The 16,675-nt window shown below is 40.0% G+C and overlaps 1 protein-coding gene across 3 annotated transcripts in view; it reads right to left on the reverse strand.

The window, feature by feature from the left end:
* The window catches only part of LOC128596035 (mucin-3A-like), a 33,859-nt gene that overhangs the window by 11,040 nt on the left and 6,144 nt on the right, over positions 1-16,675 (reverse strand). Inside the window, exons 2-3 of one of the 3 annotated variants that reach the window (XM_053605378.1) lie at positions 15,462-15,516; positions 14,586-14,640 (exon numbers count right to left, since the gene is read on the reverse strand). The exons of 1 other annotated variant lie outside the window; for it this stretch is intronic. Coding sequence is in view for 1 of the 2 variants with exons in the window: in XM_053605376.1 (XP_053461351.1) it covers positions 15,462-15,495 (34 nt within the window). In the remaining variant the exon portion in view is untranslated. The remainder of the gene's footprint in view (positions 1-14,585; positions 14,641-15,461; positions 15,517-16,675) is intronic. One more of the 3 variants, XM_053605376.1, reaches the window with a different exon arrangement.

The following is a 16,675-nucleotide window of genomic DNA, read 5'->3' on the forward strand; positions in this document are numbered from 1 at the left end:
CTTTACTTCTTGTACTTTTGTATTCATTATAACTGATGCTGTGGAAATAGCAGACCTTGTATTTGTGTGCTTCATGACCTTACTAATTCCTTTCTCACTTCCTGAAAAGCTGTCAAGTTCCCGGTCAGGAACCCTTATAACATCTATGTCTTGAAATTACTGAGCAAGTGTTTTCCAGACAGCCTGACCTCTTTGGGCCTTGTTGTGGATGGAAGTAGTTATGTTGAAAATGGAACCTGGAGGGCAGGACATGCAGTGGTCACTATGGAAGGGCTCTCCCTCCTGGAACCTCAGCACAAATGGCTGAGTTGATTGCGCTCACCAGAACCTTGGAACTTTCAGATGGTAAGGTTGCTAATACTTAAACAGACCCAAGGTTTTCCTATTTACTTTTACATGCACCTGGGGCCATCTGGCGGGAATGAGGTCAGTTGACAATAGGAAGGAAAGAAATGAACCAGGATCCGCCTTTTAGAAGCAGTCTTGTTCCCTTGTAAGGTAGAAGTTATGCACTGCCAGGGACATCGAAAGGGCATGGACTTGACTGCCAGAGGGACCTGGCCGGCAGATGCTTAAGCATGACGAGCCGCAAGGTTACAACTGACAAAAGCCACCAGTGGACTTGCCAAGACTTTCAACCAACATATGACAAGGCAGAAATGGAGTGGGCTAAGGAGGAAAAGTTATAAAAGGAAGATGCTGGTTGGCTATTAGATAACTAAGGAAGATTCTACTGCCTGAGGCTTTGGCCTCCGAGCTCATCAGGCAATGATATGAAATGACTTATTATGGAAAAGAGGCTTTAACTGAGTTTGTCTGATCCTGGCTAAAGGGAAGGAACCTGACCCAAATAATTAAAGAAGTGACTTCTCAACATTTAATCTGCCTACAGAACAACCCCAGGCCTGAAAACAAGAATAAGGAACTCATATGACAACATCAAGAAATGGGACCATTTGAGGACTGGCAAGTGGATGTTACCCAGATGGCCTTGACCCATGGGCTGTATTTACTTCTCATACTTGTGGACGCTTTCAGGGTGGGTAGAGGCTTTCCACATCCAAACTGAAAAGGCCCCAGACATAGCAAAAGTTCTGCTAAAAGAAATGATCCACTCCTTCCCCATTATGGGCTTCCAAAGAGCCTACAGAGTAATAATGGTCTGTCATTTGTGGCTGAAGTAACACAAAGAGTAAGCAAATTTGGGGGAACCCAGTGGAAATTGCACATAGCCTGGAGACCTCAATTGTCAGGTAAATTTGAAAAGATGAGCCAAACTTTAAAGAAACATGTTGCCAAACTATGCCAGGAGACCCATCTACACTGGGACCAGGTTTTGCAGATCGGTAGCCCCCAGAAGCCAGCTTGAGCTAAGTTCCTACGAAACAGGCTATGGAAGACCCTTCCATACTGCCTCAGTCTGGGTAGCCCCACGGGTTGAACATGATTTCAAGGTTCAAAAATGTGTACAGTATATCCAACAAGTTTTGCCTCCAATTTATCAGTTTTTCCTCCCCAGATCTTCACCTTCTCCCTTAGGCAATATATACCCTGTCCAGCCTGGAGATAAAGTCCTCCTGAAACCTGGAGGGATGGACCTGAGGAACAACTGGAAGAAAAGCAGGCCCAGAGACATTCTGCTCACCACTCCCACTGCAGGACAAGTGGCTGGACTGAAGGCATGGACTCAGCACACCAGGACCACAGTTTACACTTCAGAGAGACCAGACACCTGGCCAGCCTCAGGTGACAGAGAAACTAAGATCAAAGATAAGAAGATGTTTGGCAGTGACTTCTTCTTTGTACTCGGTTTAACTTTTGAACTTTCCCAAGATATCATTCCTTTTAAGAGAAATGAAAACATGTGGACTTAATCTTTTTCAAAATGTAATGTGTCTGACATCTGCCTTGCAGAGGAACTTATGTTGAACAGGAGTTTACCTTATGTTCAACTGGAGTCTGTACGTCTATAGAATTGACTAGCAATTTCACTCTTTTGCCAACACCCAAAAGACCATGGTCTATTGGATACCCATCTACTGGTTGGGGACCCATCAGCAGAGAGAGAAAGAGAGGAAAATATTTTTCATTTAGATCAAAACAGTCACCCCCAGGAGAGAACAAGATGGCGGCCAAGTAACAGCTTCCTTGCATCTGGGCACCGTGAGTCTGCGGAGATAGGACTCCAGGCATCTCTGGTTGGTGGGATCTGCCTATCAACATCCTTGTGAGGATACAAGGAGTCAGCAAGAGACTTCTGGACCCCAAGAGGAGGACTAAAACAGTGGAAAACCAGCAAGTGGTCGCATGTGTTCAATCGGTCTAAACCCGCCTGCAACTTTAAGTTCAGTAGCAGAGAGACTGCAAACTGGAAAGGCCTTACCTGTGAACTGTTTTGGTGTCTTTGGACTTGGCACTCAGTTGAACTGCCTTGGGGAGAGGCTGAGCGGGAATGTGGAGAACTTTGGCCATTGTCTAGGGCCCCAGTCTGAGCGGCTGAGCCAGACGGAGCTAATAGTGTTTTGCTGTGGGCCACAGGGAGGCATTGTGAGTGATCTGCCCCGGCAAGCTCCGCCCTCAGGGTCGCAGAGCAAGACTCGGGTGAGAGCTGGTAACCTAGCGACTGAGTAGCATAAGGGTGGGGTCTGAGCCTTCTTGCAGCCCTAACACTTGGGGCAGAATGAGACTGGTTTTGGCACATTGGGTAAGTGGATAGCCACTTCAGCAGTGATTCCAGCGACAAGCACTTTCCTGGGAAAGCTTCTGCTCAGCAAGTTTATAAGTTCAAAGTGCCTTTTAAGAGGGCTGAAGAGAGATTTAGGGTGTCTACCTGCTGGGATTTGAGAAATCAGCAGCCTCCGGTAGTATCAGAACTGTGATAAACATCTCATACCCCAGACATGTGCTGCCCAGACAATATTCAACAACATATACATACTTCTTTGTTTTTGGTTGTGTTTTTTGTTGTTGTTGTTGTTTATTTTGATGTTGTTGATGATGTTTTGTTTTTTAATTACGATCTTTTTTGTACAGATCTTTTTTCTTTCTCAATTATTCTAGTTTAATTATAATTTCCCATTGCTGCCTTTTTCAATAACTAGAACTTCATTTTTGCTAGTGTTTCTACCACTATTATTTAGTTTTTCACCCAATTTTATCCTGTGAAGTTTTCTGTTTGATTTATAGCATTTTTGTCTTTCCTCTCTACTTGGTGGAGCTGGGGTACTGTGTCTGATCAGGTTAGCAAAGAGCTGCTGACCTCAAGGGCACAACCCAACTGGGCACCCCCAGAAGGTGTTTTTTTTTTTAAGGTTGTGTCAAAGTACCCTACTGTACACCTATATTGCTCTGTCTCCATCTTTCTGTGCCTCTCTTCTTTTTGCAATACTCCTTTTACCCACCCCCTCTCCTTTCTCTATTTTTTTTTCTTTTCACTCATTTCTCCTTTCTTTAATACCTTTCTTGCTCTTCAACGTTCTCATCCTTCTGGTCCTGTACCAAAAGGACTCATCAAACCCTTAGTCCACAGGCACAAGAACTTAAAGAGCAAGAGGAAGTGAAAGGAAAATTAGGGCAAGGAAACAGATAAAAGAAATCACTCATGAGGAAGAATCAGCAGAAAACTCCAGGCAACATGAAGAACCAGTCCAGAACAACCCCTCCAAGGGACTATGAGGTAGCTACTGCAGAGGATTCCACCTATAAAGAATTGTTAGGAATCAGTGTAACCTGGCTTATTGTACCCTTAATGAATCCCCAACAACAACAAAAAAAAAAGAATTGTTAGGAATGACAGAAAGGGAATTTAGAATACACATGTTGAAAACAATGAAAAAAATCATGGAAACAATGAATAAAACTGCTAATAAAGTGGAAAATAACCAAAAGGAAATCCAAAAACAGAATCAAATAAGAGATGAATGATATGAAGAATATAGAAAGGATATAGCAGAGCTGAAGGAACTGAAACAGTTAATTATGGAACTTAAAGATGCAATGGAAAGTATCAGCAACAGGTTAGACCATGCAGAAGAAAGAATTTCAGAGGTAGAAGACAAAGTTCTTAAGATAACTCAGATAGTAAAAGAGGCAGAAAAGAAGAGAGAGAAAGCAGAATGTTCACTGTCAGAATGATGGGACTTTATGAAGCGTTCCAACATACGAGTTCTGGGAATTCCAGAAGGGGAAGCAGAATGCCCCAGAGGAATGGAAGCCATACTAGGGAATATTGTAAAGAAAATTTCCCATATATCACCAAAGATTCTGACACACTGCTTTCAGAGGGCTATCGGACCTGAGGTCGCCTCAACTCTAACCGAGCTTCTCCAAGACACATTGTGATGAACCTGTCCAAAGTCAAGAAAAAAGAAAAGATTCTGCAAGCTGCCAGGAGTAAGCGTCAGTTGACCTACAGGGGCAAATCCATCAGAGTGAAAGCAGACTTCTCTAATGAAACTTTCCAAGCAAGAAGACAATGGTCATCTACCTTTAATCTACTTAAACAGAACAATTTATAGCCTAGAATTCTGTACCCTGCTAAGCTAACCTGAAAAATTGACGGAGAAATCAAATCATTTACAGATATACAAACATTGAGGAAATTCGCCACCACAAGACCAGCTCTACAGGAAATACTTCAACCTGTTCTACACACTGACCATCACAATGGATCAGCAGCAAAGTAAGAACTCAGAAAATAAAAGACAGAACCTAACCTCCACACTGATGCAAAAGATAAAACTAAGCAATGGACTCTCACAAAATAAGATGAATAGAATACTACCATACTTATCAATTATCTCAATAAATGTTAATGGCTTGAATTCCCCACTGAAGAGACACGGATTGGCTGACTGGATTAAAAAACACAAGCCATCCATTTGCTGTCTGCAAGAAACACACCTGGCTCCAAAAGACAAATTAAAGCTCCGAGTCAAGGGTTGGAAGACAACTTTTCAGGTAAATGGAATTCAGAAGAAAAGAGGAGTTGCAATCTTATTTTCAGGTACATATGGATTTAAAGTAACTAAAGTAAAAAAAGACAAAGATGGTCACTTTATATTGGTCAAGGGAAAAATACAACAAGAAGACGTTTCAATTCTAAATATTTATGCACCCAATGTAAATGCTCCCAGATTCTTGAAATAGACCTTACTCAGTCTGAGCAATATGATATCTAATAATACCATCATAACAGAGGACTTTAACACTCCTCTTACAGAGCTGGACAGATCCTCTAAACAGAAATTAAACAAAGATATAAGAGATTTAAATGAGACCCTAGAACAACTATGCTTGATAGACACATATAGAACACTCCATCCCAAAGATAAAGAATATACATTCTTCTCATCACCCCATGGAACATTCTCCAAAATTGATCATATCCTGGGACACAAAACAAATATCAACAGAATCAAAAGAATTGAAATTTTACCTTGTATCTTTTCAGACCATAAGGCACTAAAGGTGGAACTCAACTCTAACAAAAATGCTCGACCCCACACAAAGGCATGGAAATTAAACAACCTTCTGTTGAAAAACAGATGGGTACAGGAAGAAATAAAACAGGAAATTATGAACTTCCTTGAGCATAACAACAATGAACACACAAGCTACCAAAACCTGTGGGATACTGCAAAAGCAGTTTTGAGAGGAAAATTTATCACTTTTGATACCTACATTAGAAAAACAGAAAGAGAGCGCATCAACAATCTTACAACCCATCTTATGGAATTGGAAAAAGAAGAACAATCTAAGCCTAAACTCAGTACAAGAAAAGAAATATCCAATATCAAATGAGAGATCAATGAAATTGAAAACAAAAGAATCATTCCGAAAATTAATGAAACAAGGAGTTGGTTTTTCGAAAAAATAAATAAAATAGATAAACCATTGGCCAGACTAACTAGAAATAGAAAAGTAAAATCTCTAGTGACCTCAATCAGAAATGATAAAGGAGAAATAACAACTGATCCCACAGAGATACAAGAGGTCATATCTGAATACTACCAGAAACTCTATGCTCAGAAATTTGACAATGTGAAGGAAATGGATCAATATTTGGAATCACACCCTCTCCCTAGACTTAGCCAGGAAGAAATAGAGCTCCTAAACAGACCAATTTCAAGCACTGAGATTAAAGAAACAATGAAAAATTTTCCAACCCCCAAATGCCCTGGTCCAGATGGCTTCACACCAGACTTCTATCAAACCTTCAAGGAAGAGCTTATTCCCGTACTGCAGAAATTATTCCAAAAAATTGAGGAAGAAGGAATCTTCCCCAACATATTCTATGAAGCAAACATCACCCCAATACCAAAACTAGGAAAAGACCCAAACAAAAAAGAGAATTTCAAACCAATTTCATTGATGAATATAGATGCAAAAATTCTCAACAAAATCCTAGCCAATAGATTACAGCTTATCATCAAAAAAGTCATTCATCATGATCAAGTAGGCTTCATTCCAGGGATGCAAGGCTGGTTTAACATACACAAGTCCATAAACGTTATCCACCTTTTTAACAGAGGCAAAAATAAAGATCATATGATCCTCTCAATAGATGCAGAAAAGGAATTGGATAAAATCCAGCATCCTTTTCTAATTAGAACACTGAAGAGTATAGGCATAGTGGCACATTTCTGAAACGGATTGAAGCTATCTATGACAAACCCACAGCTCAGCTAATATTTTACTGAATGGTGAAAAACTGAAAGCTTTTCCTCTTAGAACTGGAACCAGACAAGGTTGTCCTTTGTCACCTTTACTATTCAACATAGCGCTGGAAGTTCTAGCCAATACAATTAGGCAAGACAAGGAAATAAAGGGAATCCAAATGGGAGCAGAGGAGGTCAAACTCTCCCTCTTTGAGGATGGTATGAGCTTATACTTAGAGAACCCCAAAGACTCAACCACAAGAGTCCTAGAAGTCATCAAAAAATACAGCAATGTTTCAGGATATAAAATCAATGTCCACAAGTCAATAGCCTTTGTATACACCAATAACAGTCAAGATGAGAAGCTAATTAAGGACATAATTCCCTTCAGCATAGTTTCAAAGAAAATGAAATACCTAGGAATATACCTAACAAAGGAGGTGAAGGACCTCTATAAAGAAAATTATAAAATCCTAAGAAAGGAAATAGCAGAGGTTATTAACAAATGGAAGAACATACCATGCTCATGGCTGGGAAGAATCAACATTGTTAAAATGTCTATACTTCCCAAAGCAATCTGCCTATTCAATGCCATTCCTATCAAAAAACCAACATCGTACTTTCAAGACTTGAAAAAAATGATTCTGCGTTTTGTATGGAACCGGAAAAAAACCCATATAGCCAAGGCAGTTCTCAGTAATAAAAATAAAGCTGGGGGCATAAGCATACCAGATTTTAGTCTGTACTACAAAGCCATAGTGGTCAAGATAGCATGGTACTGGCACAAAAACAGAGACATAGACCCTTGGAATTGAATTGAAAACCAAGAAATGAAACTAACATCTTACAACCACCTAATCTTTGATAAACCAAACAAGAACATACCTTGGGGGAAAGACTCCCTATTCAATAAATGGTGTCGGGAGAACTGGGTGTCTACATGTAAAAGACTGAAACTGGACCCACACCTTTCCCCACTCACAAAAATTGATTCAAGATGGATAAAGGACTGAAATTTAAGGCACGAAACACTAAAAATCCTCAAAGAAAGCATAAGAAAAACACTGGAAGATATTGGCCTGGGGAAAGACTTCATGAAGAAGACTGCCATGGCAATTGCAACAACAAAAATAAACAAATGGGACTTCATTAAACTGAAAAGCTTCTTTACAACTAAGAAGACAATAACCAAAGCAAAGAGAGAACCTACACAATGGGAAAGGATATTTGCATATTTTGAATCAGACAAAAGCTTGATAACTAGGATCTATAGAGAACTCAAATTAATCCACAGGAAAAAAGCCAACAATTCCATATATCAATGGGTAAGAGATATGAATAGAACCTTCTCTAAAGATGACAGATGAATGGCTAACAAACATATGAAAAAATGTTCGTTATTTCTATATATTAGAGAAATGCAAATTAAAACAACCCTGAGATACCATCTAACCCCAGTGATAATGGCCCACATCACAAAATCTCAAAACTGCAGATGCTGGCGTGGATGTGGAGAGAAGGGAACACTTTTACACTGCTGGTGGGACTGCAAACTAGTACAACCTTTCTGGAAGGAAGTATGGAGAAACCTCAAAGCACTCAAGCTAGACCTCCCATTTGATCCTGCAATCCCATTACTGGGCATCTACCCAGAAGGAAAAAAATCCTTTTATCATAAGGACACTTGTACTAGACTGTTTATTGCAGCTCAATTTACAATCGCCAAAATGTGGAAACAGCCAAAATGCCTACCAACCCAGGAATGGATTAACAAGCTGTGGTATATGTATACAATGGAATACTATTCAGCTATTAAAAAAAAATGGAGACTTTACATCCTTCGTATTAACCTGGATGGAAGTAGAAGACATTATTCTTAGTAAAGCATCACAAGAATGGAGAAGCATGAATCCTATGGACTCAATTTTGATATGAGGACAATTAATGACAATTAAGGTTATGGGAGGGGGGTGGGGCCTTGGTGTGTGTCACAGTTAATGGGGGCAAGACATGATTGCAAGAAGGACTTTACCTAACAATTGCAACCAGTGTAACCTGGGTAATTGTACCCTCAATGAATCTCCAGCAATAAAAAAACAAAAAAAAGAAAGAAAGAAATGTGGGCAAAACAACTGTAAAAAAAAAAAAAAAACAGTCACCCCAGTGAAGAGTATGTTAAGTTTTCAGGATGCCTGTCTTCTTGTTTGAACCTTATCAACTTCCTTTTTTTTTTTTTTTTTTGTTGAGACAGAGTCTCACACTGTTGCCCTGAGTAGAGTGCTATGGCATCATTATAGTTCACAAGCCACCTCAAACTCTTGGGTTCAAGAGATCCTCTGGCTTCAGCCTCCCCAGTAGCTGAGAATACAGCATCGGCCACAAAGTCTGGCTGCTTTTCTATTTATAGGAGAGACAGGGTCTTGCTCTTGCTCAGGATGACTCACTTTTCTTAATTGCAGTAAAAGCACAACAATCTCTTATGCCAATAGGCATATCAAGCTGCCCAGGGGATGGTTTTGTTATGTGGGAGATAGGCTTTCTCTTATGTGGCCAGAAAATGCCACAAGAGGACCCTGTGCTCTGGGAAAATTAACTGTATTTTTGCCTGTGTATAGGACTTCCTGCCTACCCTTACTCAAGTTGCCAGAGAACTCAGTTGTCAGGTGACTGCAGCAGGGACCTGCAACTCCTCAGTCCTGCTGAATACACTGTCCCATCTGAGTTTGTCATGCCAGCCAGGGTCGTTGGCCTCAACAGTGCAATCGGTCATTTGGCTTGCTCTAAGGTCAAGGCATTAAATGCCACCCCTGAGGCCCTAGGTTCCCTGGGTATGGAGTAGGGGCAAATCAGGGAGGGGGTCTAGAGGACTGGGCTGTTATAGATTAATTTTTCCTCAGACACAACCATACCTGTGACGATTTCAAAGGAATGTGTTACTTTAGCCTATCTAATAACTCCCAATTAATTGAAAATATGTTAAAGAGTTTTTTAAAAGAGGTATTCGTGGTATCAAACAGAGAGAAGGATTCTTCACAGCAGATCTTGAACTGTTTTCTTGACTTCCCAATACAGGGTGGCTTTGAGCCTTAATCGCTGCGGCCAGTTCCCTTATTCTTCTGGATTGTTTGCTGCTGCATTCAATGTGTCCCAGATTGGATCACTAATTGTGCTGCTTGCTTTAATTTTAGGAGATTTAATCCTAAAGTTAATGCAATGAATAATAGCCATAATTTCCATTTAAAGTCCATTTCATAGATATGAAATTAGTAGTAAAAGTGGGGAATGTTGGTGAAGAGAAATAGGAAAATGGGGTTGGTTTTTTTAGGTAATTGCCCCAGAAAAGCCACTCCTACTTTCTACAGACCAAGATTAACTATGGCCTGCCCCTAACGCCTCTTCCAGCCAGGGCAGTAACTCCTTATTGGCTATTATGCCCTCCCATCACCATTCTAAGACTTCCCCTAACCAAATCTATATAACACACTCTCTCTCTCTCCCACGTGTGCTCTCTCTCTCTCCCCTCCTCTCTCTCTCTGTCTCTCTCAGTCTCCATCTCTCCCCCCCATTTCATCCCTCTCTCTTTTATCCCCCCTATCTCTCTTCTTTTCTTTCCTCCTTGGTGCTTCTCTGCAGCATCCCTCACTCACCAATAAAAACCTTTCGTACAAGCCTTGGTGGTCTGTGGGATCTCTGCTATTCGAGTGCTCCCCCTTTCATCTGGTGTCAGAAGTAGGATGTAATTAGAGAACACTCCTAAGGGTAACTCCCACCTCTTCCACAGGATTTTAGCTCCTGGAAGCTCCCTATCTTCCTCTCCCACTCTGGCACTCACCATCGCATCAGCTTGTGTCCATTCACCAAACCACTCTAACCAGCACCCACCACTGGCCCCATATAGACTTGGTGAGTACCCCTATGGAAGTAAATTTTCCCTAATCATGAGCTGGGTTGCTTACATTCCTGGTGATTCACCCGTTTCTCAAGGCTTGAGTTCCCTATTCCCCTTGACCTTGTGTGGCTTAGCGCAGAGCTTCCATGCCTTTGCATCAAAATTCCTGGTGCTCGGTCTCAAGCTCTCCATAGCCTCAAGGGCCTGACACTGCTCTAGTGTACTGTGATGACCGTCCTAGACTACTCATTTTCTCGGCCAGTAACAAAGTAACAAAGATGTTTGTTCTTTGTCTTGGTCCTTGCATGATTCTACATGCGATTTATTTCTGTGACGAATCGCCATGGGTCCAAGCCATTCTAGCCCACCTAACTCTTCCTGGGGTACTCCTTACTCCACCTGGTGGAATTAAGAAACTCTCTACCCAGGTTTAACCACTTTATTTAATTTTTCTTTAATTCAAAACTTATATAACTATTGTAAGCACCTTGGCAAATGGAGCGAGGTCCCCTATGTTCAGGGCTTCTCATATCTTAAAACCAAGCCTAATTTATGTACAGATAGTTCCAAAATTCCCATAAAAAAGGGCTCTCCTACTCTCTATCTCCCTAAACCAAACCTATTCTACCCAGCAAATAAAACTCCACCATGCAAACGAGCGGCCACCAGTTCCTAAACGGGAGTCATTTTTGTTCTGGCCCACCATATTCCACTCCTCCCTCAACCACACAGTTATTTCCACCCTCTGTCCCTCCTACTTTCCTGTCAACCAATCTGAGCTCATCTCCTAACTCCTCCCCTCCAACTAGCACTCAGTTCTTCCGTATGGTCTCTCAGTCCACTTCCGACTACTCCAAGAAACTCTTCCGGACTTCTTTACTCCTTTCTTCCTCCAGCTCCTCCATATAATAACCCTACAGTGGCACCACATAACAATGTATTACTATATCCTATCAACTTACCTAGCATAATGTTTTTATTATTTTAACCAATACCCTAACCTCTAACAAGTGCAAACGAGTGTGGGAGAGGGAGAAAGAGGCAGTAAATCAATTTCATATATCATAAGCATCCTACAGGTGACACTACAGTCCCTAATTCCCAGCCAAATTTAAATTATAATAATAATACTAAGAAAACATAGAATGATTTTTATTACCTACATTCTTTGCGGACTTGGAGCTTCTGCCAAAAACCTATCAATTATAATAAATTACAGGAAATCATACAAGGTAAGTCTAAAAATCCTTCAATTTTCCTCCAATGCCTTACCGAGGCTTTTATTAAATATACTAACTTAAATCCTAAAATAGTAAATGGGAAAAATGTTCTCATTTCTTATTTCTTTAACCAAAGTTACCCCGACATCAAACTTAAGCTAAAGCTCTTGGAGCACGGACCCCTGACAACCCAGGCTGTAATTATAAACACGGCCTTTAAAGTTTACATGGGACGGGATGATACTTTCCAAAGGGGGAAAAAAAAATCTAAAATCCAAAATTATCAAATGCTAACTCAAAACATTACAGTATCTCTAAGGCCATCATTCCTAACCTACCTAAGTAATCAGGGACAAAAGACAGCTTCATGATTCAACCAACAGAATCATACTACAAATGTGATGGAGAAGGCCACTGGGTAATATGTTGCACCAATCGCAAACCTCCACCACGGCCATTTCCTCTCTGCAAATAAAAAGGGTCACTGGAAGGCTGACTGCCCCTTGGCTCAGAGAGGACATGGGGCCATCCAACCTACAGCACCTACAAGCAGACTTACTGGAAGTTACCTCTTCTGAAGACTAATGGGACCCTGACTTCTCTCACCGGATGAAGATTACCTCTACGGAGTTAAGAGTAACCCTGATGGTGGTAGGTGCGATGATTGCCTTTCTATTAAACACAGAAACTAGCATCTCAGTTCTTAAAGAGTTCAGACTAGCATCTCAGTTCTTAAAGTGGTCCTACTTTTCCGTTGCACACCTCTATTATTGGGAGTAAAGGTTTTTTCCCACCATCTACATCAAACTCCTTTTTTATACTGCATAATTGGCAATTTCTCATTTATCCATTCCTTTTTAATGTTACCTTCCTGTCCAGTTCCCCTTCTGGAACATGACATACTTTCCAAATTAAGTACCATCCTAACTTTTAATCTTAAGTTGATAAATGCTGACCCATTTCCCTCTGCCTCACTCTGCCTCACTCTGCCTCATCCTTTCCCAAGCTATAAAAAACTCGTTGCCCTAGCCCATTCAACCAGAGCAAGTAATTCCTAAAATTTAGGATACTAAAACCCCTTCAATTGCTTCCTGCTCTCCAATTCTTACTAAACTAAAAAAAAAAAAAAAACCTCTATTTTTCCTTCTCAACGTCAATATCTACTTCCCAATCTAATCTCCTGGAACTCCAACCTATTATACAAGATCTCCTAAAAAAAAAAGGATTTTTACAACCTGCCCACTCACCATATAATACTCCCATACTAGCAATTAAAAAACCTAATGACACCTATCACTTAATACAAAATCTAAAACTCATTAACTCTACGCTCATTACCTTACACCCTAATTGCCAGAACCTATTTGCCTTCACATAGACTGACCCTACTTCTCAGACTCCCTCCCAACTTACTTAAACTATACTCCCCCAGGGATTTCATGACAACCCGCACTTATTTGGCCAAACCTTAGCAGAAGACCTCCAATCCTATAATCCCTCTCCTTCAACTTTAATTCAGTATGTCGATAACCTCCTACTCTATAATCCGACCTACATGACTCTAAGCAAAACACCTGTTCCCTCCTTAATTTCCTTGCAAATAGGAGATATCAGAACTCTCCCTCAAAAGTTCAATTATTCCAACAGAAAGTCACATATCTTAATATCCTTTTATCCCCAAACTTCAAAACTATTACCATAGACAAAAAGCTTTCTTCGCAACTTTTCTCTACCCACCACAAAATAAGAACTCCTCCCCTTTTTAGGATTAGCTGAATACCTCAGAGCATGAATTCTCAACTTTTCTCTCCTAACTACTCCTTTATATAATACTACTCAAAATAACCCTCATAAGCCTCTCCTAACCTCCATTTCCGCTTCTTTAAAATGTCTACAGTGTACTTTATTAAAAGCTCCAGCCCTCCACCTTCCTAATCTTTCTCACCACTTCCTCCTATATATTACAAAATATATATATATATATTTTCCCTCGACGTACTTAAACATCAACTAAGCCCACCTTTACTCCAATTACTTATCTCTCAAAACAGATCACACTGTTCAAAGTTAAAACCCTTATCTCAAGACATTGGCAGGCACAATTACTCTAATACAAGAATCAAAGAAACTCACTTTTAATTCCCCTAGTACTGTCCTATCCCCTCATTCTCTATCTGATCTTTTAACATACAAAAATCTTCAAACCCTCCCACCATACCACATTCTTAACCTTAAAACCTCTCTTATCTGACCCATCATTATCTTTTAACACATATCCACATTAAATCCTACATCCCTCTTACCTACTCCCTCTGACTCGTTCCCCACTCATGGTTACCTTCAAACACTAGACACTCTTCTTCCTTGCCTCTCCAATATACAAATAGGACCTCAAACGTCTCACTTTATTATCAAACTGCTAAAAGTTTCTAAATTACCTAAGACTATAAGCATTGTCCATTGCCATTCACATCAATCTAACCACTCACCTATATCAGAGGGTAATGACCGAGCAGACCATGCAGCACATACGGCTACGCTCCAACAATCATCTCCTGACACCTCCTCTCACCTCCTACTTATTTCTACTTCTATCACTGCTACAGTAGAAGAAACAAATCACCCTACCATTTATGACCTCCTCATATATCTCCACATGTTATTTCACCCCAACTCTCAAACTTTACTACAATTTCTTAGAGCTTTCTTTCCTCTCTCACAAATAGATTCAGAGTTTCTAAATCAACTTACATCATCCTGTAAAATCTGCCAGCACTCCAACCCACAAAGTCTTGTCTCCCACACTTTCCAACTCACCAGGCTAGGGGACTTCTTCCTGAAACAGACTGGCAACTTGATTTCACACACATACCTAAAATAAAACGTTATAAATACCTCTTAATATTAGTTGATACCTTCTCAGGTTGAATTAAAACCTTTCCTACTACAAGCAAAAGAACTACCACTATTGCCTCCATCATACTCCAAGACATTACTCCTTACTTTGGAATCCCCTGTTCTTTACAGTCCAACCATGAACCTGAATTCACCTCCAACAATTCTCAAACCTTAACCAAAGCCTTAGGTATCCCCTAACATTGCCATATTCCTTTCAATCCTCAATCTTCAGAAGATTGAAAGGTCTAACAGATCCCTAAAATCTATATTAACCAAACTTCCCCTTAAACTTCACTTAGACGGGATCACTGTTCTCCCCCTGGCACTTCTATACCTACATTCCCTTCCAAAGAAACGCTCCAACATCTCTCCTTTTGAATTAATGTTTGGTAGGCCCATTCTTCCTCCAGGACTTACACCATCAGATAGCCCATTATCTCCCTCCATCTTATCCTCTCTTCTTCAGTATATCCCATCCCTTTTATGGAAACAAGCAGACACACTTCTTCCTATCCCAACACCTTCATTACCCACCTCCTTTCACCCAGGAGATCAAGTTCTAGTAGCTCCTCCTAATCATCCCAAAAACCCACTTGAGCCAAAATGCAAGGACCTCATAGAGTAATTTTATCAATACCCACTGCAGTAAAATTAGCCTCATTTCCTGGTAATTTCACATATTTCACACTAAAACCTTTCCTTAATCCAGCTATTACTGCAGGTCAACAGACGATACCTAAAAAATCTTTCCTCATACTCGACTCAATAAACAGGCCCCCTAAAGCTTAAACTCACTTGGATTCCAGAGGTCCAGGAAACTGAAATTCATCCTCCACCTGAGGTCCCAATGCTGTAAAAGATACATCTCATAAAATTTTAATCCTTACCTCCCTTAATACTCACCAATAGACATTTTCATGGTAATAACTATACTCCTAATATTACTCTTTAAGATTAATCCAATCACAATTACTCCACCATAATAATCACAAAAACAAAATACTTTCTATCACTTTACTGCGTATTCATAAAGTATTCTCTTTACCTTCCTAAAATGTCTCTCATAATTTTCTTATTCCTAATAACCTCTCCTAATACTTACGGGTCTCAATTACAAAACCCTCAACTTCTCTCACTCTCTAACCACTGGGAAGAAACATGAAAATTACACATCGACTCATGGTCTAACACCTGGAAATCATATCACACCTCTATTAACAAAACATTAACTAGAAAATCAAATCACTCTAATATATTATTTAATGTCACCATATGTAAATTATTTAAAGGTAATTCATATACCTTTGTCTCTTTAGGCAAACATTATTATCTAAACTACACCCTCCAAATATACGCTTGCAGTACTCAAAATCCTAACTCAAAATGTAGAAAAGGATATGCCTATTGGGGCTGAAAATCCATAGCCCCCTGGAAGGTCACAGTATTAAAACCAAAATTTATCACCCCTCCTTTAACAGATATTTTCAAAATCATTAAAACTCGTTGTCAAATTTTAAAAGAAGAAATTAGCCAAAATCCGAAATTTCAATCTCTCCACCCTCTTTCTCTCTATCGAACTAAATCTTAATCTAACCTATAATTCCATCTTACAAACAGACTCGCTTTTAAAACATCACCCTAAATATAAACTGGGATACTGAGTTAGATTAAATCTTCAAGGTCTCTTACACACTAAACTTCAAATTGCCCCAATCATAATTCCTAACATTTTATCTCTCAACTTTTCAGACCCCACATCTCTTAATTTAACAACTTGCACACATGAAACTAAACCTTTTGATACCTCAATCAAGTCATCCAGTCATACCCTCTTTACTTTAACTTCACCGGCAGCACTCCCCTATTGGCACCACTCCCCTGTCGGGCCTAAATCCATCAAAGTGCTCTAATATAGTAACTTTCCCTTTCAAACCAAAAAAAGAAGTTACACAGAAAGTGCCATCCTTCCTTCCAGTTTCTCTGTGGGAAAAAATTATACCCAATTCCCC

Source organism: Nycticebus coucang, chromosome 10, assembly GCF_027406575.1.
Source record: "Nycticebus coucang isolate mNycCou1 chromosome 10, mNycCou1.pri, whole genome shotgun sequence".
Lineage (NCBI taxonomy): Eukaryota > Metazoa > Chordata > Mammalia > Primates > Lorisidae > Nycticebus > Nycticebus coucang.